General features: G+C 41.8%; 1 protein-coding gene across 1 annotated transcript in view; it reads left to right on the forward strand.

The window, feature by feature from the left end:
- The window catches only part of ADAMTSL3 (ADAMTS like 3), a 536,839-nt gene that overhangs the window by 278,295 nt on the left and 232,182 nt on the right, over positions 1-26,362 (forward strand). The window contains exons 4-5 of the mRNA XM_088472851.1: positions 17,111-17,238; positions 21,997-22,042. Coding sequence (XP_088328977.1) covers positions 17,111-17,238; positions 21,997-22,042 — 174 coding nt within the window. The remainder of the gene's footprint in view (positions 1-17,110; positions 17,239-21,996; positions 22,043-26,362) is intronic.

A 26,362-nucleotide genomic window follows, 5' to 3' on the forward strand; every position in this document is an offset into this window, starting at 1 on the left:
CATTGCTATCTTACTATATGATGTTGGCTATACCCTTAACAAATGACAATTTAACAGCTAGCAGATGCTATTTAACCGTTGTAAGGCTGAACATTATGTAGATTTGTTACTCATTTGCTCTGCTAGCAAAAGGCACTCAAATGAAACACTATATGATTAATGTATTTTGGACTTTTAGAATCCCCTATCAACTGCAGAATTGGAACATTCCACATAGTTGCAGTCAAACTGCTTCATGTCAGCCTGTCAGTTGGTCCTTTTGATCTCATCCAATCAGAATGCTTCTTGCCTTTGCACAGGAACCGGAGAACACACTAGGGGAAAGTTAAAAGCAACTCTCTTCGGACACCACTAATAGGGTAATTTATAATAGAGAAAAAAATAAAACAATATATACATACCTTCCCTGATACTAGTAATTTATTGGTACAGAAGTAATGGCAGACAATAGTAAAATATATATATTTTTAAATTTGAAATACTTCTGACAAAATATTATACGTTTGTTATAAACCAGCTTCAGAGGACATTTTTATTAGATGAATTGAAATAAGAAATAGCAGTATGTTTATGAGGGTTTAAACCTATTAAAACCAGATGTACAAGTTTTTAAATTTAAGGACCTATTCCAAATACATTTTTGTGTAATTGGTGAATGGCACTTGTTAGACTTTTTACTGGTATTGGTCATATTTTACAGCATGAATTTTAGTTTTTCATGTGATCAGATTTAAGGAAATATGCCACAAATCTTAAAACATTTTTGGCTTTTTTATTAATTACAACTATTGAGATCTGTTGTTTTGTGATGTTGGAAAAGGTCAAATGTATATAATGTACTGTATGTGTGGTGGTTGTGCTTGTCTAGATATTATAAAGGCTGCTATAAACAATAGACAATGGACCGGCCGTAGTTAGATTTTGGGGGTTATTATGCTGTTTGCTCATAGATTGATAGCTTTGAGCTTTTTGTGTCACATTTCGGTATTGCTGTATATTGCTTTGTATTTTCATTTTGAATATTTACATTTACCAGTAAGTAATTTAAATAGATTCTCTATAGATTTAAAAAAAAATATATATTTTTTTGCTAAGGATATTGATTCCTGTTCAATGAAGCACTCCTTAAGGCTTGGCGGCGAGGGGGGGGGCTATGGAATATCTTGGGTAATTAGAAAACAAGACAATCTGTATTAAAATAAACATTTTAAAAGCATGTTTAGGGACTAGGATCAGTAAAGTATAATTATTAATCCATAGTGGGGTATCCAATTAGCTCCGAATAGATTTTCGGCCGTAAAAAAAATTGATTTTTTTTGCCGATTTTTTTTATCGTGCTATCAATTAAACCCTGTTTATTACAGATGAAAATTTTCTGTTTTTCTCACGAAAATAAATAGGATCCGCGAAAAGTCACGGACCTATGTATTTTCTCTGCCGCGATCGGGAGAAAAACACCTTATCGGAGATTTGGTTTCGCCTTCCTGAGGCGAATCAAAATCCCTGATAAGTGCTAGCTTCAGGGCTAATTGGATAGCCTCGGGCGAGGTAATTAGCCACGGTAATTTACCGCGGCTAATTGGATACCCCCATAGACTTCATTTGCACATAATTAGTTGAATGATGAGGGAAATTGTGATACAGGGTTATGCTCCCTTTGACAAGTGTAGCAAAATAAAGCCAAAATAAAACAAATTGCTCGCTATACTTGTAGATAAATAGTTTATTTTCCTTTTTATTAAGTTACTGTTCAAAGTAAAGTAGTTGCTATCCAAATAAAGTATTTACTGTAATGTCACCCTAACTAGCAGAATAACAGTGTACTGGTATTGAGTACTGACCAGACAGCTGCGGCATGCATCCAATCGGTGCTTTTGACACATAACAGGCCCCAGTATGTCAGGAGAGCTGAAACTGAAAATTTTTCTTACCAACCAAGCAGAACATTAGGGGCCTGATTTATTACGGATCACAACTGCAACAGCGAACGCAGATTGGCCGATGGTGCGTACTGTGCATGCGTATGCACTGCAGTGCATGTGTTCGAGTTGGCATTGCGATCGCACTGCGATCACCTACATACAGTGCAATAGCAGATCAAGGGATGGGACATCAGCGTTTGGGGGTGGTGACAGGAGAGTGGTAGGAGAAACGCAGGCGTGCCTGTCCGTTTTAACGCCGTTGCATAGGCGTGCATAAATTACTCACTGCGTGTGACGAGTTTAGCTATTTCTGAGTAAGGTCAGACCTGCTGTAATTGTGCGTGAGGGGCTGATGTTGCCCAATGTTCCCGATGTAAATGCAGGACTGCAAGGTATTACGGATGTGAGATAGCGGTAGTGGGCGTCTCTATGCTGGCTGTGCGACGGTTTTACCATTGCATTCATTAGGATATTTTCGCAGCAGACCTGCGCGCGTAATCGCAGCCACGTTTGCAACAGCGAGCCATAATGAATCAGGTCCTAGGTTATTAGGAGACGCCTTGTAGGGTGAGAGGTGCCTATAACATGAACAAGAGCCCTGGATGTCAGACCGTTCTGCTAGTGCAGAGAGGATAATTGTTACAGTAAATATTTGAGCAGACACATCCTTTTGGAATTCCTAAAGCACTAGACCCACATTCTATCTTTTAAGTATTGTTTTGAGTCTTCAGATTAGTCGTAATACAGAATTTTCTTTGACTTGCAATTGATTGAGTTAAAAAGTTACTTGGTTGCTCTTCTTTCTCGAATCCAAATCTATAGTGTCTTTAGTGATGAACTCTATGGTCTTTTCTCTAAATCCTTTAAAACTTCTTAAGTTGGCTACAAAAGCCTGTGCCTGGTATTCAAATTCAGTGATATTTTTTATTGCTTATTAATGAAAGTTTCCATCTTTCCCTCTTCTTCTTTGCTCAATTTCCTTAGCACTTAGCGGAGTGTTTGCATTAACACCTCTTGCCTTTTATTTTTTCTAAAGAGCAATTCTCCTTCCAACACAAATTGAGTTATAATAAGCAGGAACTGATAGAAGAGTCATTACCTGTTCAATTATTGTGTTCCATTCTTAAACCATGCCAGAAAAGTCACCACACGTAGTTGTCCTTGTTAATCCACAAGGTCGGTAATGAATTGGACTGTGTGCTGCAGAGAATTGATGGTAGGGATCTATCTTGGCTGATCCATGTTAGCGATCGGAGAGCCAACCAGATTGTTTTATTGACCAGTGTGAGAAAATGTTGTTAGTTAAGTTTGAAATGGTCCAATAGATGATTTATCTTTTCTACAGGCTGTGAAATTAGGTTTTTTTTGTGTAAATAATGTATTTGTACAACACACTGCCATTAATTGTTACAAATGTTCAACAGAGTGTTGAAGAAACAAAAACCAATGTGGTGGGTGCAAAAAATGGTTGTGTCTTTTCTAATACTGAAACATTATTAAACTGCATATGTAATTTGAGACCTTTCAGAGAAAAGCACTAAATAAAGAAACTTTATTATTAGTAATAATAATAATAATACTATAAACCTTCTCGTATTCCTACAGTGGCTTTCATGCAAGTTCTCCGAAGCAGTGGTGTAATGTTACCACTTGCAGGTATTGATATCGCAAAATGATGGGTGTCATTTAATATACTGTAATTGCAAATCGGATCTGAATATACTGGCATAATATAAATAAATATTACTGTTAATGCAGGGTGATGCTAGGATAATAATGAAGTATAATGAGCAAAGCAGTACAGATGAGCTTATTTTTTGTTGTTTGTTATTGTGGTGGCATTCCTGTAGATATTACTATTATAGACAATGATGGTTTATATAATTTAACTTTGTAAATGCAGTTCTGTAACGTGAGCTTCTCTCTGTATATTTTTGGTGCAAATATCGTATGATAATATTTCAGGCAATATCACTAAAACATGAACCAGACTACACCAAACTCTGCTGATTTAATATATAGTTACCCATGTTTTCACAGATAGACCATTTTACTGACATGATTGTGACATTACATATTGCCTCTTAGCCGTCCACTTCTGTAGACCCTGGTTCTTCTGGAAGTCACATGAATAGGAAGCTTTTAGCTGGCTTTATAGAAAACATTGGATGTTTTTCTTTCATTATCCTATGAAGAGGCAAAGCTATATTTTTTATTCACTTTTCAACATGTTAGCTGAAAATAGAAGGCTGTTAAGCTTAGGATGAGAACAAATATATGACAAATGTTTTTCCTACTGTTGCAGACTTTTCTTTATAATCCAGTGGTTAACCTCTGGTCATCCCATTCAACCAATATATCCCAAAATAGTGACTTTTTAAACTGAATGGGACCCTTTACAAGAAAATATAAAATTGTATGTGTTTGGAAAAAAATACTTATGCTGTTTTATAAATACAAATGTAGTAAAGTGTTAGCCACATTGTATAAAAATAAAACATAATTTCCATGGTACGCTTCTTGTTAAAGATTAACTGCTCTATGGTCTCCATTTGGCGGCAATCAGGTGTCCAGCTGACATCAGCAATAAGTAAAAGAGTAGCTGCTCAGTTAGTTCCTGGGATTTGATTGGTGGAGAAGCAAATTAAGGTGTTTGGTACATTACTATTGAAGAAACAATAATCTTGAGCCCCGTACACACTAGACGATTTTTTGAACGATTTGGCAAATTCTGACGCATTGGAACATCAAATCGTCAAGTGTGTACACAATATGCACGCTCCCGCGGCGTCGTCCCTCGCATATTCAGGTCATCTGTACATGCAGTTCAATCTGACAATCTCATTAATGATTACCCACAAATAGTGCAGTGTGTAAGCACTACTGGATGACCAGACGATATGATAACATTATATACTTAACGATCTAACCACCAAACGATGCAAGATATATTGTTCGGTCGTTTGGAAGATTGCACAGTGTGTATGCACTAGATCGTTTGTCCGGGAGTTCAAGGGAAATCTAGACAACCATTGTATCTTTTGCAAGACATCTAGAATGTACCCAGCTTAAGTCTTAGGGTGACATAGAACTGCTGAGGGACACTTGCTCCAGGTAAAATTCAAGTACAAGTATATGAGCTCGGATGAAGCCAAAAATCCACAATACGGGGATAATCAATGAGCGGCTTATTAAATTTTTCAGCCTGTTTGCACCTTGCGCAATACATTGGAATGCTGTGATTGGAATACCATGACGCATACTTGCCAACTCTCCCTGATTGTCAGTAGACTCCCTGAAAGAGTAATAATCTCCCTGAAGCATACCTGCCGACTTTCTGGCTGCTCCTTTCGGGAGGAATCGGCAGGACGGGGGGTGAGCAGGACGGGGGGGTGGGCGTGGCCGGGACAAGGAGGAGTGACCGGGCAGGTGATGGGAACTTGTGGGCGTGGCCACGCGATCGTGCCATTTTGACCCCGCCCCGCTACACAATGCCAGTAATATAGGCATTGTGAAGCAGGGGGGCAGGGCCAAAATGACGCGAATCGTGTCACTGCCCCCCCCCCACTGCGGGGGTTGCTAAGGTAGTTGCGGGGGGGATAGAAGGGGTGGCCGGCAGCCGGGAGGATTGCCTGCCTCCCCGGGAGGTCGGGAGCGGCACTCGATTTTCGGGAGGTTCCTGGCCAAACCAGGAGGGTAGGCAAGTATGCCCTGAAGTATCTAGCAATCTCCCTGATTGCACCTTACACCCATTATGAAGCTGTTATATATATATATATATATATATATATATATATATATAATAAACAAACAAACAAAAGACATACATTCAAATGGAATCTATCATATCATTTCCCTGCATTGTTTATAAGGCACAATTATCCCTATGGCTACATGCATTTTCTGAAAAGTATCAGTGTGTTTTCGTCAACAAGTAGATGTTACTAGTACCCCTTTCAGACAGAAATCCAAATTACCGGGTTAAACATTTCAACCCGGTAATTTGGTGATTTACACGGGACTTTTTTCTGTCTGAAAGGGTCATCCCGGGTCTAAATTCCTGGGACTTTGAACCAGGAATTTACCAGGGTCGGAGACGCAGGAATTTAGTCCTGGGTTGACCCATTCAGACAGAAGAAATACCCGTGTAAATCAGTAAATTACCGGATTGAAATTTTTGACCCGGGAATTTCCTCTTCTGTCTGAAGGGGGGTACAGGCAGGAACTGGCAAAACAACCCGGTACACAAAAGTCTGGAAAAATCCGGGTTTTTTGCCATTTTCTGTCTGAAAGTGGTATAACTGATTTGGGGCTCGTTTACATTTTATGTAAAACAATTATATGGCACGCCTCTCAGATGTAGCAGTACACGCCCACTTTACCGCTGTGCTCATAGGTGCTGCTTTCACAATCTCCCTGAAATGCTTTTTCAAAAGTAGGCATGTATGTAATGATGCATAGGCAGTACTATCAAATCAATTATTTGAGAATGTATACAATACATGTTGCAAAAAATAAATAAAAATCACCTGTAAGCCATACAGTATTACACTGAAAACATAAGCAGCTTTCAGTTAAGCTCGAGACACGAAAAAAGCTTTGGAAGTTGGAAAGTAATTTGTAATAGTGATTTTTTTTTTAAGTAGATAGCATAAAATAATAATGAGCATAGCTAAATCTTATATTTGGCAGACTTGCCACTCCCATAAGTGGAGCCATTTGTACATAAACATATCCTAATGTGAGCATGGTGCCTTTAATAAGTAAGGATTAGCAAGGTCAGGGCAGATAAATAAGATGGGATCCTCCAATTGTTACTGTTCTAATGTACTTTTATTTATAATGAAATAGCAACAAAATTAACAGCAGCATATTAAATAAGAATTCCATGCACATATATGATCCTCCCCTTTCTTAAATGTTCAGTTCACCCTTTGTTTCCCAGATAGCTCAATTTACAGCCTGGATGAGTTAGCTAAATCTAGCACTGTTCAGGATTGTTGGTTTGATGATTGGGTGGACCCAGAGGGCCCCAAGCAGTTGCACTGTGTGCTACTGTATAAATACCGGCCAATGTTTGCGGATAAAACAAGTGTGGACAGTATCCATATTTCAGGCCTTCCAGCACAGGATAATTTAAATACATTTAAAAATAAAAAACTGCTCTTTGACTGCTGTTAAAAAGAAAAAGAAAAAAGGTCAACATACCAAGTATTTAATCAGTTTTTGAAGGACAGATGCTGCATACTGCATACTGTATGTGTTAATCACTTTATGAAGGAGCCTGCAGGGTGCAGCTATACAATACACTTCAAGACTCACAACGCTGAATGGATCAGATTCCATATTTTGCTTTTCTGCAGGAAAATACAGGACATTTTCCTTAGAGACGCCATGCAGAGAGAGAAGAACCATGAACTCTATTTTTAGTTGTAGGAATTGTCAATATGAAATTCTAAGCCGAATCGTTAATGGCAATTTAACAATCAGTAGCTGTCTGGCTCATACAGTGTAACATTGTTTTTGAAATATCTGTGAATTAAAAAGGACCTTCTGGCTTTTACTTTGTACCCTCCAAGGGAAGAAGTTTCCACTTCTTCAGTCATCAGCAATACAACCTCCATTCCTATTGTGCATAAACATTTATCCTGAGGATCTTTCCCTTTAATTGCATCAGCTTTTAAGGAGCAAAGCACAGACAGACATTTAATGGTAGGAACAAATCTAGGTAAATGGGGAAAATTGGGATAAATTATACAGCAGTGTAAGTGCAGGGAACACTAGCTTTAACTTAGTGCATGTACTAGCTCAACTCTACAATACAACCTGCTCCTGACAACTCTACAACTGTCCACACATTGGCAATAGCCGTGCGTCTAACTAGCTAAAAAGTCGCACAGGGCATTCGTCCCACAGTGCGTAACGATGTATAATGCAGTGTGTATGCATGATATGTGCACTCCCGCGGTCGAATGCGATGTTGATGGGTTTGATGTGCTGCACAAGAAACCTGGCGATGACGCTTGCGGCTCCATGCATGTTAATGAAGGATGGAATGTGGGATTGTTCTGTCGTTCATTACACCATTCTGACGTGTACCCAGTATCCGATATGTCGGCCCATCGGCTGGGTACACATCGCGCAGTTTGTACCCAGCTTCAGTCCATTGATTACACCATTATTTCCGTATTGCCCCTTCCTAGTGACAACAGGAACAGTCTGCAAACAACGTCTTACCAGTCCTGATTAGCTGTATACCTTGGCAAGAGAAAATAAGCTAGAGAAAGCACTTCTCTGTGGGGCACACTGGAAGAAAAGTATAATTTAAAATTCAACACTCTATTGTTATATTAATGGACTCACCTAACCATAACATACATATAACATGTATTTAGCAGAGTGGGTATATAGACTTATAATGGGCTCTGTTTCTGCATTAGTATGTGGTTCAGAAAGTCCAATATCCCAAATGCTAAGATTGGTTAAAAAACATAAACATTGGACATGAATAGAAAAAAGAGCGGCAAAATAAGTGGTGAGTGTGAGATTATTGGTGGAACAACAAATACAGACAATGATTAAACAGCTATTTCATAATATATATATATAATATTTAACATTTCCGGAAATCCTAAGTAGCAGACATGGGGAATATTCGAGGACAACCAGCCATCTCTGATCAAGAATTGTTATATATGATGATAAATCCCTAGTATATGCAGATTTATTTAACACATGAGATTTTCAATTTTTCCCTTACACTACAGTGTAATTTTTACTTTGGAGTTGTCTTTCCAAAGTATTTGCATGTACTCGTGCTGATATAAAGGTGTCTTTTAGAAGTTGAATGAAAGAGGTTTTTTTTTTCGTGTCAATTTGATTTGTCCTTCACCTAAACCCTATCCTAAACCCACCTCGTCAGAGGCTTATTCTAAATTGCTTTGCAAGCTGTTGCTGAAAGCCCAAGTGGTTGTGGGGTTAAACATCAGCTGGTTCATCTGGGAGCAATAGGAACGCATATGATTTCTTAACAGGACAAAATACAAAAATAAAACCACTATGCCAATAAAAACACATTGTGATGCTTCAAATACCACTTGGATTAGTGCACAGATTGGCAAGGGATGTGCACTTCCCTTCAAACCCCAGTTTTATGTTTTCTTAAAGCTTTTAAGGAAATCTTTCAAAAATGCATGTGTCTCAGTGAAAATATGCGTTTGAGGAATGGACATTTCAGTTTTTGTCAAACTGATCACTACTACACCTGTTAACCCATTTAGAATATATATATATATATATTTATAATATATATAATATTTTGCTAGTTGGGATACCCGGCATTGCCCGAGTTGAAGAATGGACCTTGAAGTACATCTGCAGCCTTCATTTTTTACATTGCCCTCATCTATAATCCCATTCCAGTGATCCTTAAAAGACCTCACTGTTTGCTAACATGGTTTTAGCCCTGAAAAGGACCCATCTATCCATTTTGATAGAGTATCACTGTCGCCTCAACACTGAGGTATAAACAGTGTTGTTTGTTTATCCATTAGGAGCCAGAATGAAAAGGCTTTTGTAAGTCCCCACTCTGACTATTTGGAATGGGATGTATCAGGAGCAGAGTGACTTACAGGACAGAAATCAATATAGCTTCCCAAATCACTGCAGTTTCAGAAAATCAGTGCAGAACAGAAATCACTGCAGAGCAGAAATCTCTGCAGACCAACATTGGAGAGCATGGCATATGAAAATGTGCTTGGAGTACATTAGTAACTGTCAGTGCAGGCGCAGTGGACAGTTGATCCTCCGACTCACTGCTCTTCCATTGGAGCTCTGCCTGCCCCCTACTGGTACATATCAGCCTGTGCATTCAGATCAGTGCAGTTTTGGGCACTGGAAGACATCCTTGGTGAACTACGCGGTCACCATGTAGACCAGTGCTGTCAAACTCATGCCCATCCAGCTGCAGTGGAACTACACATCCCAGCATGCACTGCCACAGTTTTGCTGTTAGGGCATTCTAAAACTGTGGCAGGACATGCTGAGATATGTAGTCCCACAGCAGCTGGATGGCCATGAGTTTGACACCCCTGATGTAGACCTCCATGGCCCTGATGAACCTCAAACATAGCCAAAAACCCAATCCTGGTTAAAATACAACACCATGCCAAATTTGGTAAAGCTAGGTACAAAAATACCAATATTACTGTTTTTGTCTAAGAATCTGGTTATGATACATTGATGCATTCTGGGTAACATTTCAAGTGTTGTTCCCATTCTCTTAACATAAATTGAGTTTGTTGAATTATTGAAGAAGCCCAATAAAACAATATTTATTAGTTTTAAAAGTGAAATGTATGTGTCATCTTTTACCCGCGCCCTTTGTTCCTTTCTTTACTGTTCCTCTATTTGGCTTAGCATCCCTGTGTCTGTGCACCTGACCTGAGATAACTCCTCTCTGTATTCAGACTAGTTGGAGCTGTCAGGGCCAGATTAAGGTCTGTGTGGGCCCCTGGGCAACAAACATGTGGGGGCCCCTATTAAATGTGACAAACTGGGGGTATGCGAAATGGGGACCTTATGCAGAGCCCCCAGTAGTGTCAGTGCCCACAGTGGTAGTGCCCCGTATGCAGTGTACCCAGTAGTAGTGCCTCTTATGCAGTGCCCCTATGCAATACTCCCATTAGTACTGCCCCCTGTAGTAATGCCCTCTGTATAAATGCCCCCAGTAGTAATACCCCTGTAGTTGTGCCCCAAATAGTAATGCCCCGCAGTAGTAATTGGGTGTTTGCCCAATAGTAATGCCTCCTGTATAAATCCCCCAGTAGTAATACCCATGTAGTTGTGCCTCCAATAGCAATGCCCCCAGTTGTCATTCCCCCTTTAGTAGAGCCCTCTGTAGAAATGCCCCCAGTAGTAATGCCCCTCTATTAGTGCCCCCAATACTAATGCTCCCTCTCTAGTAGAGCCCCCAATAGTAATGCCCCCAGTAGTAATGCCTCCCACTCCGAGTAATCCCTCCCCCTGAGTAATGCCCCCAGTAGTAATTCCCCCCCCAGTAATGCCCCCAGTAGTAATGCCTCCCCCCTCACCGAGTAATGCCCCAGTAGTAATGCTCCCCCCTGAGTAATGCCCCCAGTAGTAATGCCTCCCCCCTCCCCAAGTAATGCCCCAGGTGTAATGCTCCCCCCCCGAGTAATGTCCCCTGTTGTAATGCCCCCCGCCAGTAATGCCCCCAGTAGGCAGCTTGCACTAAAAAAATTAAAATAAAGCTCATACTTACCTTAAGTTAAGCCCCGCGTCCGCTGGTGTCTGCTCGGCTGCTCCTCTGCACTATGGCAGAGACGTCATGACGTCTCTGCCATAGTGCATTGCGTGAGCCGGAGGCTTGAGCTCAAACTTCCGACTCCGGCTGCTGCTGCGGGGAGGGAGCTGGGTAAATGGAGCTTCCCTGCGGCGCCGGGGTTAAGTTTGCCGGAGGAGGCGGAACTGGTTCCGTCTCCTCCGGTCCACTTTAACCCCGATGGGTGTGGGGGCCCTTAACGTGTGGGTGCCCAGGGACGATCGCTCCTGTCGCCCCCCAGTTAATCCAGCCCTTGGAGCTGTTACCTCCTTGAGCCTCCTAAGTATAATTGTTATGTATATTTGATATGGATATTAATTTCCTGGCTGGCAGGGTGTATGCGATAGGCAGGTCTTTGGGCCTGATTCAGAGGCGGGCGCAGAAATGGCCGCATCTGTGTCTTTTGGCAAATGCCACTACAAGCCCTTCCCTGGTGTACATCCGTGTCTATGATTTGCAAGGACTGAGACGCATACTTAGAGCATCTGTAGATGCTGTAATATCGCCTAGTGCGATCGCAATGGATTTGCATACTATGACAGTCAGACTGCGTGCGTAATCACACTTGCAATCACAGTTGCGATCCGTAGTGAATCTGGCCCTGTATCCACTATTCAAGTTATATTAGATATGAAGTGTTTTCACCAACTGGGCACTGTACATACTTAATTTGGGTGTCCGGCTGCCAAAGGTCCCTGGAAAATGTCCTCAAATGATCACTTAGGGTTAAAGAACTTACAAAAGGAGGTGGGTAAATCTTATGGTGCCAGTTATGGTTAAAATATGAAATACTGAATTTGTACTGCCAATAACATAGATCTTGTGTTAAAAGCTCCAATTATTGCACAGTTTTTAAGAAAATGTCTGTTTAGTGTCATAGCGTGTTATTTAACCAAAACCATGCATTTCATAATATACTTGTGAACAATAAATCATTAATTTTGTACTGTTGGAGCCAGTCTGGTTCTCGTCAGATGGTGACTGCCTTGCAAGGGGTTCTGAATCCTCTCACGAGATGGCTGGCTGTGCCTTGTATGCTAGAGGCAGCTCTGGGCACTGGAAGGAAGGCCTCCATGCCTAAATAAACACAAACTGCCACAATTAGGAATAATTAGACCACTTAATAATTTCCAACTAAATACATATACACACTCTGCATCTGTACTTGCTTGGGTTATAAAGCACTCATCAAGTGGATTTTCATGTAATTACAGCATAATTAAAACTGAAGTTAACACAAAACAGTATAGCTGTGACCCAGATGGGAAAAAAGGGCAAAATGCAGGAGCTAAATCTAGTAGGTAAAATCCTGTTTATACATTATATAAGTGTTTGTATGTATGTAGGCATATATACACACATACATATGCAAATTAATATATATATATATATATATATATATATATATCCAGAGCAGAGTAGCACTCACTACATATATTATATACAGTATGTATGTAAAATGCATTGCCATTACATTTGTATGTTACTTCTTGTGTTTGATACTTCATTTATGTTACTTTTGTCACAGTCCACACTAAGGGGTTTATTTACTAAATGGAGGTTTTATGGTTTTCAGCTGTTTGGCCAGGGATGTAGTCGCCATCCCAGCATGCAGACTGCCGACGGTCTTAATACCGGCGCTGAAATCCCGACAGGTCGGGATCCCGGCACCAGTATTCCGACCGTCGGCATCCCAAAGGTAAGTATCGGGGTGCAGGGGAAGGGTAGCGTTAGGTAGCGGGTTAGAGTTTGACACTAGGGTTAGGCACCTGGGAGGGAGGGTTAGGATTAGGTTGCAGGAAGGGGGAGGCTAGGTTTAGGCACTAGGGGGGAGGGTTAGGATTAGGCATCGAGAAAGGCGAGTTAGGGTTATGGTAGGGGTTAGTGGAGGGGGTAGCAAAATACTTACCATTGATTTCTATAGCTGTCTGGATTCTGGCTGTCGGGATGCCGCTGTCGGTATTCTGACTTACGGCATCCCGACAGCCAGGATATCATACCCAACCCGTTTGGCCACTATATTTATGGTGGCAGTTTTTTTTAACATGCCATTTAGTAAATAAAACTTAAAAGCAAAATGATCTCTCCTTATCATGAACATATATATTTTGGTTTTGTCAATACAGTGTAAATAGAATATCAGGCGCTAGGATGAAGTCCTCCTGGGATGAAGTCCCAGGAGGACAAAACGCGTTGGAAAGCTGCCTTTTGCCTAAATAAACTATTAATGTAAGCACCTTATGAATTATTGCGTTTTTAAGAACCTGTTTTAAATGCTTTAGGAATCTTTGAGTGTTTTTTGAACATCCTTTAAGCTTCTTATCAATTATTCTGTGCTTGCGATATCAATTGCTTTTTATTTTAAACAACATATTTTATCATTTATTTACATCTAAGCTAATACTTGTATTATTATTTATAGCAATTTGCACTTTATTATATGCACTTTACTTGTTGCACGTGAATTATGCAGACCTGAGGGTCATTGGTAGAGCCTATTGTGAGCACGTGAAGGCTCATCATTATATGTTTTGTTTGTTTATTTTTCTGAATAAAAGGTATAATTAGTTATATACACTATTGTGTATACATATGTTTTTTTATAGCACTCTTTGCACATACAATCTTTGGTGTATCACTCGTTCACAACTTAAGTATGTTAGTCGCTAAGACCTTATACACATACTGTTAATTAGGTGCATATACAGTGCTCCATTTCATTTGGTCTAGCTGACACCCTTTATCCATAGGGAGTACGTACCGACTATATGTACAAAATATCTTTCTTTTTCACTTTTTGAGCACACACATCCTAATTAAGTTGGCGCCAATACCTTACATATTACTGCTAGATAGTTAATAAACATTTAAAACAGATCTACTCTCAATTTAATATATTGCTGCTCCAAGACAGTACCTCTGAACAGTACTTATATATCGCAACACAAAAATAGGAGATATACACCTTTCAGGAGCGCAACAGTTTTGAATAAAAATATACAAATTATTTATAAAGCAGAAAAAATTAAATATACAAACAATATTCAATGAGTTAATTAAAGAATGTGCTGTTTCTCTTGTGGAAATCAGTTTGTATGTGGTGAGATGTGTATCAGAAATCTTCTGTCCACACTAAGCAATATCCTCCTCGCCATTTACACAATACATGGAAGAAAATAAAGACAAATGGAATGGTGAGTTTCCACGATCTATAAGCCAATCCACAGTAAATGAGATCTCTCCAACACACTTACCGAGGTAAGTATTAGACGTTCACATAAAGGTATCTTTTTGTAGCATAATTGCCTACCTTTGTTGTCTCTTCCCCGGGAGATACCCGGGGAAGAGAGGCCGGTGGGTTGCGACGGGGGCTGGGCCTGACAGGTCGTGTCATTAAGCCCCACCCCTTTGTGGTAAATTACCACTAATTTAAATAGGGAACTTGACTAAATTACTCAATTCATGGAGAATCACGTCATTAAGACCAGCGATCGCCACGGAAATTCTCCCCATTTTGCCCACTTCACTACGAAGTGGGCAGAATGCGGGAGAAGTGCCTACCCTTCCGGGGGGGTGTGGGGGATTACCCGAAAAATTGGGAGCCTCCTGCGAATTCAGGGAGGGTAGGCATGTATATTTTGTAGTAATAATCAATCCTTCACCGACTTAGTAGTCTCCTTTTTATTACCCAAGGCTGATTGTAATTCTTACAGGAGGATCGGTATTCCACGGATAAAAAAAAATATAAAATTTATTCGGTGTAACATACACCACCAATCACATATAAAAAAACCATACAAATATCAATAAAAAGGTAGAGTCGTTACCTTTTTCCTATAGGAACACACTCCTATATCCACACTGAAAAAAAATGATTTAGTCGTATACTTGCATAGCTCTTATCCATATAGAGTCCTTTAGGATAGAACGAAGGTGCAGTCCGCAAGATAATCAAGCGTGGCAATGGAGGGTCACCTTCAGGGAACACACTGACGCGTTTCAGATCAAAATCCTTTCTCCAAGTGTATCCTGCTATGTCCTGGCTGTATATTTATTTGACTTTTGTCCAATAGAAATCTTTCTTCCACAGCTGAAAGTTTCAACAAATGAAGGTAATTAGTCTTCACAATGTAATTAGATACACCATTAAAACATATTCATGTATAAATATACAACATAAAAAAATTCTATAAAAAAAGACATATAAGAAGATTAATTCTCATACATCGTGTGAAGACTAATTACTTTCAGGTGTTGATTAACATTCAGCTGTGGAAGAAAGATGTATATTGGACAAAAGTCAAATAAATATGTAGCCAGGACATAGCAGGATATTCATTGCTTGAACCTTTGAAGAAACTTCCAATGCACAAGGCGGAGAAACGCGTAAGGGAGGACCCGGGGTTTGCTGGACAGATGCTTTAAAACCGCTGATTTTCAAATACTTCTGGATTCCGTCCCGGTTGCTGTGCTAATACTCACCGCGCCCCACTGCTACTGATAGACCAGGATGGAGACACGCTGAAATCTACCTCCACAAGGAGGGTTCTCTCCTCGTCCATGATAGCACTGTGCTAAGGGCCTAAAGTAATAAAGGGGTAAGCGAGGGGCTGAAGTGAGCACACATGGGGGGGATTTGAGACCTACTACAATCTATAACAGTATGCATACCTTGCGGACTTTACAGCTGTAATCTTTAAAATACCATTATAATAACAAAGGACTGTTACAAAGTTGCATTAAAACACTGGATCCTAGTGCTTATTTTTCTCCTGGCATGTTTTGCTAAACTATGTGTCACTGTCAAGCGATATCAAAAGTGAGTGATTAGGAAAACTAATCACTTAGGGGCCTATTCATCAACACTAAAATAGAGTTTTTAAGGATAGTTTCCTTAATTAACGTTATTTTAGTATTCATGAAGACACTTAGCACAGGAGATATCACTGATATCTCCTGATTAAGTTTGCTTGAGTTAATTTCCACACTCCCCATACATTAGTACTGTACATTAGTATGGGGATGTAGAAATTAGGCTATTCATCAAATTCCGAAAATTATGTATTTTCGGAATTTGATGGTGTTACTATACGCCACTCTCAGGTGGTGTATGGCGGGTTACACTTACCTGCTGTCAGCTGAGCAGATCCTCCTTGGCTCGCTCCTTCGCTCCCTGGTCCCTCCTCTGGCTCCAGCTGCTGCTCTGACACTGTGTTCTGCCGGGAGAACACAGTGTCGGAGCAGCAGCAAGAGCCGGAGGTGGCTGCAGCGGCCAGGTAAGTGGGGGACAAGGAGGTGAGCAGAGGGGGGGTTGGGGGGGACACAATTACCGCAGCTGTAGGCAGTACTGCACATGCGCTGCTTTTACAGATGTAACAGCGCATGTGCAGCACTGATTACAGCTGCGGTAAGGTAGAGCAGGCAGGGAAATGTATCTATTTCCTGAAAAACTGTCATCGCAAAAATGACAGCTTTTCGGAATAGATACTGATGGAGAGGAGGAATGATGAATTCCTCCGGTAATTAGGTAGAACTCCATGCGAGTTCTAAACCTAATTACCTCCAGAGTAATGATGGATAGGCCACTTAAAAACCACAGTGATTACTGATCACATTCTCTAATTAACTCATTGAATATTGTTTGTATACATGTATATTTAATTTTTCTGCTTTATAAATAAATTGTATATTTTTATTCAAAACTGTTGCGCTCATTAAAGGAGTATATCTCCTATTTTTGTGTTGCGGTAATTTGGTCTTGGCCTAGTGTTGCCTAAGCTGTTTGCTTTGAATGCTGGGAAATGCCTTGGCCATCCATAAACCTCATTGTTTGTTTCTATCACAGACTTCCAGAATTACACGCTCCGACAATGAGAAAGACAGCGGATGGGATGCTTGGGGTAACTGGAGTGACTGTTCACGTACCTGTGGTGGAGGAGCATCCTACTCATTGCGGAGGTGCTTGAATGGCCGGTAAGTAAGAATTGTATAATACTATAAGGTCTCTTTATTTAGAAATTTAACAGGGACAGTTCTTGTTATTGCCATGGAAATCTTTTCCTATTCCCTGATATTCAGACAGTGACTACTCCTAGATCTGGAGTAAAATGGATATTGCGGATGGTTCCTATAATTATGTAACTGCTTTTAAATAAGGGAATTTTTGGCACCCTGACTTTACTCCAACAGAGACTGTCTCTCACCCAAATATCCTTAATACAAGGGGGAATTAACGCCTGTGGGGTCCTGTGTGCAGCAAGCCTCCTCCTCTAAGCAGCCCCCCACCCCCCCAGCTTCACTTCTTACCCTGTGCTATCCGGAACATATTTGCTTAAACCAAAATTTCAAATCAGAGACTCCATGGCCTACTTGGTGGGCACCATATAAACCTCCATGCCCCTGACATACATCACAGTCAAAAACCTAATCCTGATCAATCTACACCACCATGCCAAATTTGGTGGAGCTAGGTACAAAACTCTGGCCGTGCATAAAGAACAAACAAATAGACAGACACACACACACTTCCTTGCTTATTATGTAGATAATATTGCATCGTTCTGCCATAATAGTTAACACTTAGTGCTGCAGAGAAACATGCAATTATACAGTAAATGTGTTTCTTTTTTTGATCAACTGCAATATAGCAGGAAACAGAGTGACAATCTGGGCCACGTCCGTGTTTATAATCATTGTTTATAGCCACTATGACCGGGGTACTGTGCTCTTCGTTATAGCCAGGGCCGGACTGCCCTTATGGCACTTCTGCCAAATGCCAGGAGGGCCAATTGGCAGATGGGTCAGTCCGGCATCAACTCCCGGGCGAGCAGCTCCGCCTCCCGGCGCTCTGCTCAGCCAGGGACAATGAAAGATGGGGGGCTTGAAGCAAGGCCAGGCCCCGTGACTCGCGGTTCATCCCTTTAGCTGTGAGGCCATGCCCCCTTTGTGGGCGCTCCCTTGGCACGCGCACAGGGGAACTGCCAGGGCTGCTCAGCAGCCCCAGTCCATACCTGGTTATAGCAGACCCCTTTCTCTTTGTTACAGTTGTTGTCTCCAGGCTTACATATGCACGAGTCAGAGGTGTTTATATAGACATGGTGTACAGGATACCAGTATTAGGAAAACAAAGGGATAAAACTAAATCCAGAGACACACGAGGCGAGTACAAGTTTCAGGTCAGGTTCTTCAAAATTCGGGAAAAGGTCAGCAACAGATAGGTATATATTGCACAGTACCCAAACAGCATCCAGGGGAATGGTCAAATCCAAGGCAAGCTCATAGGAGCCCGATAAAGTAAATAACATGCAGCAGACAGGGACAAAACAGCAGAAGGACTACAGATAGCAGTGCATTCACAGATAATGGACATTTGTAGATGTATAAAGCCTATACATTACTCAGGAGTGGGCATACATCAACATGTCCCAATACAGCAGCACTACGCCATAAGTCCAGCCTGCTAATCACAGCAAAACCACGCAGATCGAGAGCGAAGGGCCCGAGTGATTGACTTTCCAGCAGTAAAGAAAAAAGAAAGATTCCCTATCATTTGCTGCTATGGTACAGCAACAGCCTTTTATTGTATCACTAGTTCTTTGTATCCATCATTCGCGGCCGGGGTTACTAACACTGTCTCATTTCTGTCTCTCTCATCTCTGTACCCCTCCATCTCAATCATCTTGGTGCTGTGGGGGTTCCGGCTATGGGCACTGACAGGAGGGTACAAACCTCCATTATGCTATTACTGCTTCCTGCTCTCCATTCCCAGTGCGGTGAGAGTTTCTGAACCCATGGCGGCTGTGGGCAACATTCAGTTTTAATGCTGAACAAGTAGCAATCATAATACTAGCAGAATTAAGGCTCCGAAAAAAATCCCAGATAATTAGCCTGTTTTCGGGAAGCCGCCAGCGAAAACAAATAGGTCCATGAAGTTATCACGGATTCTATGTGTATTAGCCTGAAAAAGGTAATTTTTTGGGTGCAAAAAACGCTCTAATTGAATTGCCCAAAGCTAAAAAATGGGGAAAAGTCGGGGCTAATTTAATTCCACCCCCTAGTCTTATAGGGATGTAAACCATGGCAACAGCATATGTCAGTCTACTTGCCATGTCTTCTCAGCTGTGGATATATACAAATTGTGATGATCCAGTCCTTTTATGTAGTGCTTAATTTATAGATAAATGGCATGCATGTTGCCACTTAACGTCCCAGCAAGAAAGAGGCATGATCTGTCTACAGTAGTGACACTTGTCCATCTTCAGCACCCTTCATTCTACCTTGTATTGTCATACACGGCTGTCATATACACTACCTACATTCTCTCCCTCAGATCAGTAGTTGTTTCCCACCCTGCCCTCAGCCCAGCATATTCATTCCCTACTCTCCCGCCTTCTGTGGTTCGCCTCCTAAGCAGTTATTTTCTCATATTCACTTACTATCTTTCATGTAGTTCAGTTCACATCATCCCTCTCCCAAAATGCACTTTTTTGCCACTCTCGCCCTACCTCCTGTAATTCCTTTATAAGGGAAGGTGGGTTATGGAGTGAGCACACCTATTTGTACATGGAGGAACAATCTATAACATATTTATAACCTGTAGCTGGGAAGACGGTCTATAACCTGTACCTGGGAAGACAGTCACCTGTACCTGGGAAGACAGTCTATAACCTGTACCTGGGAAGACAGTCTATAACCTGTACCTGGGAAGACAGTCTATAACCTGTACCTGGGAAAACAGTCACCTGTACCTGGGAAGACAGTCTATAACTTGTACCTGGGAAGACAGTCTATAACCTGTACCTGGGAAGACAGTCTATAACCTGCACCTGGGAAGACAGTCTATAACCTGTACCTGGGAAGACAGTCTATAACCTGTACCTGGGAAGACAGTCTATAACCTGCAGCTGGGATACAGTCTATAACCTGCACCTGGGAAGACAGTCACCTGTACCTGGGAAGACAGTCTATAACCTGTAACTGGGAAGACAGTCTATAACCTGTACCTGGGATGACAGTCTATAACCTGCACCTGAGAAGACAGTCTATAACCTGCACCTGGGAAGACGGTCTATAACCCGTCCCTGGAAAGACGGTCTATAACATGTAGCTGGGAAGACAGTCTATAACCTGTACCTGGGAAGACAGTCTATAACCTGTATCTGGGAAGACAGTCTATATATAACCTCTACCTGGGAAGACAGTCTATAACCTGTACCTGGGAAGACAGTCTATAACCTGTACCTGGGAAGACAGTCTATAACCTGCAGCTGGGATACAGTCTATAACCTGCACCTGGGAAGACAGTCACCTGTACCTGGGAAGACAGCCAATAACCTGTAGCTGGGAAGACAGTCTATAACCTGCACCTGAGAAGACAGTCTATAACCTGTACCTGGGAAGACGGTCTATAACATGTAGCTGGGAAGACAGTCTATAACCTGTACCTGGGAAGACAGTCTATAACCTGCAGCTGGGATACAGTCTATAACCTGCACCTGGGAAGACAGTCACCTGTACCTGGGAAGACAGTCTATAACCTGTAGCTGGGAAGACAGTCTATAACCTGCACCTGAGAAGACGGTCTATAACCTGTACCTGGGAAGACGGTCTATAACCTGTAGCTGGGATGACAGTCTATAACCTGCACCTGAGAAGACAGTCTATAACCTGTACCTGGGAAGACGGTCTATAACATGTAGCTGGGAAGACAGTCTATAACCTGTATCTGGGATGACAGTCTATAACCTGTACCTGGGATGACAGTCTATAACCTGCACCTGAGAAGACAGTCTATAACCTGCACCTGGGAAGACAGTCACCTGTACCTGGGAAGACAGTCTATAACCTGTAGCTGGGAAGACAGTCTATAACCTGTACCTGGGATGATAGTCTATAACCTGCACCTGAGAAGACAGTCTATAACCTGCACCTGGGAAGACGGTCTATAACCTGTCCCTGGGAAGACAGTCTATAACATGTAGCTGGGATGACAGTCTATAACCTGTAGCTGGGAAGACCATCTGTAACCTGTAGATGTGGGGACAATATGTCAATTATACCCGGGGGAATAATCTCTATCCTGTAGCTGGGGGGAGACAAGATGTATTCCTTGGGGACCATCTGAGTGTATGGTACAGTATGTTAGGTTGACAGTTCAACATGTATCATGAGAATGATCGACACAGACACATTGCCGACATGCTTAGCATGTCTACAGAGACAATGTCGACAATTATCATACCTACACAGAAGACATTTTGGCATGTTGGAATATTAAGCCTAATGTTCCTGGTGGCCCATCAGTCACTTACCTAGTAGTTGCGTCTCCAGTGTCGTCTTCCGGGTTGCAACGGCCATGTGACAGCACTGAGACGGAGACGTCTGACAGAGCAGCATCCTGCTGAGTATTTTACCCCTATCTCTGTAACACTAACATTAGCTTCAGAACTTTGAAATATTTAACTTCATTTCTTTCACATTACTATACATGCAAATGTAGCTGTCTGCATCTATCTATCTATCTATCTATCTATCTATCTATCTATCTATCTATCTATCTATCTATCTATCTACCTATGCCATATCTTTCTTTCAATCTATCATATCTCTGTCTGTCATATCTCTTTATAATAAATGTATAAAGATTTTGCCTCATAGGATTTAAGATAAATGTATACATGGGAGTATGATTCAGTATTATTAAATTCTATCTTCCGCAACATTCTATTTTAGGAGCTGTGAAGGCCGGAACATTCGTTACAGAACATGCAGCAATAATGTAAGTCTGAATGCCATTATTAATTTCCTTTCTTTCATTGTCTCCAAGTTCCGAAGTCTAAAGTTGGTGCAAGTCCCTGTCTCTGTTTTCGTACTTCTTCCTTTACTTCATTAGAAGTAATTGACAGCACGGGGCTTTGAACTCACATTTCCCGATGGTGTCTCTCCACAACTGAGTCTTCCTGCCAAGCGGTGATTCACAATGTTTAATGTGTGTCAGAAGGAAGTTGCACTTTAGAGAGGATTTAAGAAACACTATTTTTTGTTTTAAAGTAGCCAATATTTATACAAGTATTGTCTACAAAAAGGAGAAATTTATGTTCATTAAAAACTAAGGATTTCCTTGCAGCTATTCTAAGACAGCATATATTACTCTGTTTATTACACTCACAATATTTAATTCTGATTGTGCTGTGAGATATGTTTGTTACATTTCCTATGGCACAACACTGGCCTCATGTGGTCAAAATCAGCAACAAATAACATGCATCATATATAACACAGGTGTCATATATAGAATAAAGAACACAATTTAACACAAATTAACAGAACATGATAAAAAGTTAAAATTTTTTCAGAAAGTGCTTTAAACACACAGTAACTATGTATGTCAAGCATCATGCTTAAGGTTGAATTCAATGATCATATCGTGTTTTAATGCTGAAAAGAACAAGGTACATAATTTTTATTAAAGGTACGAGCTCATATAAAAACATAGGCATAAATTGTTTATCATTGTATTTAAGGAAGTTCCATATCACTCAGATGCCACTGATAAATAAAAAGCAGTGTCCAGGGGGATATCCGGGCTGCAGCCCAGGTCAGCGCCAACCCGGACGCTTATTAGTTGCAGGTGCACGGAAAATCTAGCTGGGAAAAAAATAATGAAAAACGCACAAGCACACAAAATATTACACACGTGGGTTACAGCCAATGAGCGTCTGCTACATGTAAAGTGGCCTCTGATTGGCTGGCGGGTCGTGGGATTTCCCGTAGAGGCCTGTCTCCTGTCATTCACGAAGTATTGGTTTATGTGACAAGACATATACCAATACTTGTCCGGCATGGATCGGGTCACTTATTTTTAATTTTTTTTGCTAAGGCCAGGGATTCTGCGGAGACTAGCACAAGGATAGTGGTGAGTATAGCATCTCTTTTCCAGGTACTCCCATTGGATTTCTACATGAAGAAGGGGACAGATCACCTTGCAGCAGGAAAGTATGTGTGAGTGAGGTAGGTGTATGTACTTTACATGGTGTGTGAGTGTTGTGGTTTTTTAACTATTTAATTTACAGCGGGGGTACAGGTGTTGGCCACCTGCTGGTACTTGTAGTTTCACAAGTGCCAAAGGGCAGGCATGCTGGCACATGTAGTTCCACTGTAAAATACAATCGTTTATCTATTTTTACACTACTGTTACCCCCTTGCCCACTGCCCAGGGGTGCGGGAAAGAGCCCTGGATTTCAGACTAAGCCTGGGGTGCTCGGGAGAGGGGGACCCCTTTATATGGGGGGTCCCCACTTACCCTGAGATCCCTGGCTTGGGGTGTTAATGCTTTCACCGGGGAGACCCAGTGATTGGGTCCCCTGGCTGTGGCATTACACCCCAGTTGCTTTTTGATCCGGTGCTAGTTTTAAATATAGGGGAACCCCTACACAATTTTTCCTCCCTATTTTTAAGACCAGGACTGGCCAGCAACCAGGTGCTGGTTCCTAAAATACGGGGGGACCCTACTCTTTTTTTTTCCCCCCGTATTTTTAGGAACCAGGGCTGGCTGAGCAGCCCGGGGCTGGTTATGCCTTTTGGGGGGGACCCTATGTAATTTTTTATGTAACCCATTATATTACACTAACACACACAAGCAGCCTGCACATATTTCACTGATATGTGCAGGCTGCTTGTTCGGGAGGAAAACTTGGGCAGTAAACTCTGGGCTTTAACATGGACAGGATCGATCAAATACACCATCGGACAATACTATCCTGACCAACACGGGAGCTTGGTAAATTCCCTTTTATTTTTTCATCGATCCGATCCGTGTTTAAAAATGGAGCAAATCGGGACCAGCATGAATCTTAGTAAATTTACACCTATGTTTCTATTAGGCCTATGTACTAAAGTAAATTTGCAGGCTATCCCCCCAAAAGCACCCTTTTTTCGGGAGATATCTACAGATTTATAGAATCCCCCGAATGTATCTGCATTCTGGTGACTGGCCCCGGTAGCTAATACTATCTCAAGTGGCATTAGCTGCTGTTGCCTATGGTCTACAGATCATAAAAAGTATCAGGAGAGGGATCCCTAGCATCCCTCCCTGGCAATCTCTACTCAGGCCACTCATGCACAGTAGCGCTGAAGGAGAAGTGAAGGGTTTGCATTAGGGTTGTGTATAGATCTCCCTCAGTTAATGTGCCTGGAACTCATGAAAGAGGTTTGGTATGGGATGCCAGCAGTCGGAATCCCAGAGTTCAGAATCCCGTCTCCGGCATCCCGACAGGGTTAGCATACCGACACTTGTTGGTCGGTATGCTAACCCTCCAACTCTTTCCATACCTTAAACCTAAACCTCCCTCTTTGGTGCCTAGCCCTAACCTCCCTCTCTAGTGCCTGAACCTAACCCTCCCCCTAGTGCTGACCAAATGCGTCCCCATGGTTAATATGAGCGTCGGCATACAGACTGTCGGGATGCCGAACGCATCTCCATGCAAAGCTATACAGCTCTCCCATTGTATACCAGAGACACAAGATAACATTGCAGCATTGTGTATTATAAAGATGGGGACTGCGCTGAGGAATGTAATGTATGTTTGTATGAAGAGTGACCTCACCTATAGCCCTGGGGTTAATTAGGAGTACAGTATATACAGCTATGCATTAGTCACAGATAAGATAGTGACCTATATAGTGCAATTAGCATGAGGCTAAGAGTCCTCCTGATGGAGGCGAAACCACGTGATGTGGTCGGGAAGCCCTCCTGATACCCCTGATGGAGAGGAAAACCACCTGATGTGGGGGCTTTGAGGACTGAGTTTGAGTTGAGATACTGTAAGACTGCCACTGTGGTGGTCCTTGTTGACATCTAGCTCCTGGAGAATCTGCGGCTACAGCTTCTACCAGGGAGGAGTGGGGCAGGGGGTTGTAGGTGAGGAGGGGCACCGAGACTGCTGCACGGGTCCGCGGCTAGGGCTTCTGTCTCAGAGGAATGGGACGGGGAGTTGTGGGTGAGGGGGGGCGCCGGACGTGTCCCACTGGCATAAGAATCTGCTGAGGAGCAGCGACCCCCATGAGCAGGAACAGGCTGTAGATAGATGGAAGCGGCAACTGATGGTCTGACACAGAGCCCTCCACTAGCATATGGTTATGGTAGCTTCTCAGGTGCAGGGTAAAGGTGCCATGTATTGAGCGGCCATGACGGTACACTCCGGGTACATATTTACAGCCCTAAGTGGGGTGAATATATTGTGGGCGATGGAGGAGGTGCCCCTTCAGTGCTGGCGCCTGGCGGCAGGCGCCTCCATTGTCTCCCATAGTACTGGCCCTGCATATTACATAAATGCTTTTCATCCTGACACCTGTGTGTGGTAATAGTGTCCCTGCTTTCCCCACTTATTTTTCACCTGCAGTAATCTGGGCTAATTTAAACTGGACGACTTGTCACCTAATCATATTAGAAGCAGTCATTTTGTACGCTGTACTTACATTTGTATGTAGGCTTATGATTATATAGGAACCAATACCTCAAGAGTGTCAGTCTGCCAGCACCATAGTGATATGACTGGTTCCTAGGAAATAAAAGGCTTCATCCATAAAGGTTCAACCCAAAAATTGGATGTCCCTGATGTGTGTGGGTGAAGACCCATCTTAATTGATGCAAAGTCTGATGTATTAAACTGATATCACAATTTTTAGAAATATTTTAACAGAAAACTGTTATAACTTCTCTTCACACTTAGGCCCCCATTTAGTAACGAGTTTTATCATCAAAATGAGTGATAAATTTCACTGTGTATGATAAATGGTGCTCCAGCCAATCAGCTCCCAACTGTCAGTTTTCTAACAGTTGACAGTTGGGAGCTGATTGGCTGGAGCACCATTTATCATACACAGTGACATTTATCACTTGTTTTGGTGATAAAACTCGTTACTAAATGAGGCCCTTTATACCCTTCTGCTCTACAGGAGCTTTCAGTGTCTTCACTTTCCCTAGGACATCTGTACCCCACAGCCAAAATCTCCACCGGGATGGATTTAGCTTAGCCCTTCATACTACTAAAATGCTCACACTTGATTCACAATAGTTATCTAAAGCTGAAATACTTAG

The sequence above is a fragment of the Taudactylus pleione genome, unplaced genomic scaffold (genome assembly GCF_031769625.1).
Source record: "Taudactylus pleione unplaced genomic scaffold, aTauple2 ptg000129l, whole genome shotgun sequence".
Lineage (NCBI taxonomy): Eukaryota > Metazoa > Chordata > Amphibia > Anura > Myobatrachidae > Taudactylus > Taudactylus pleione.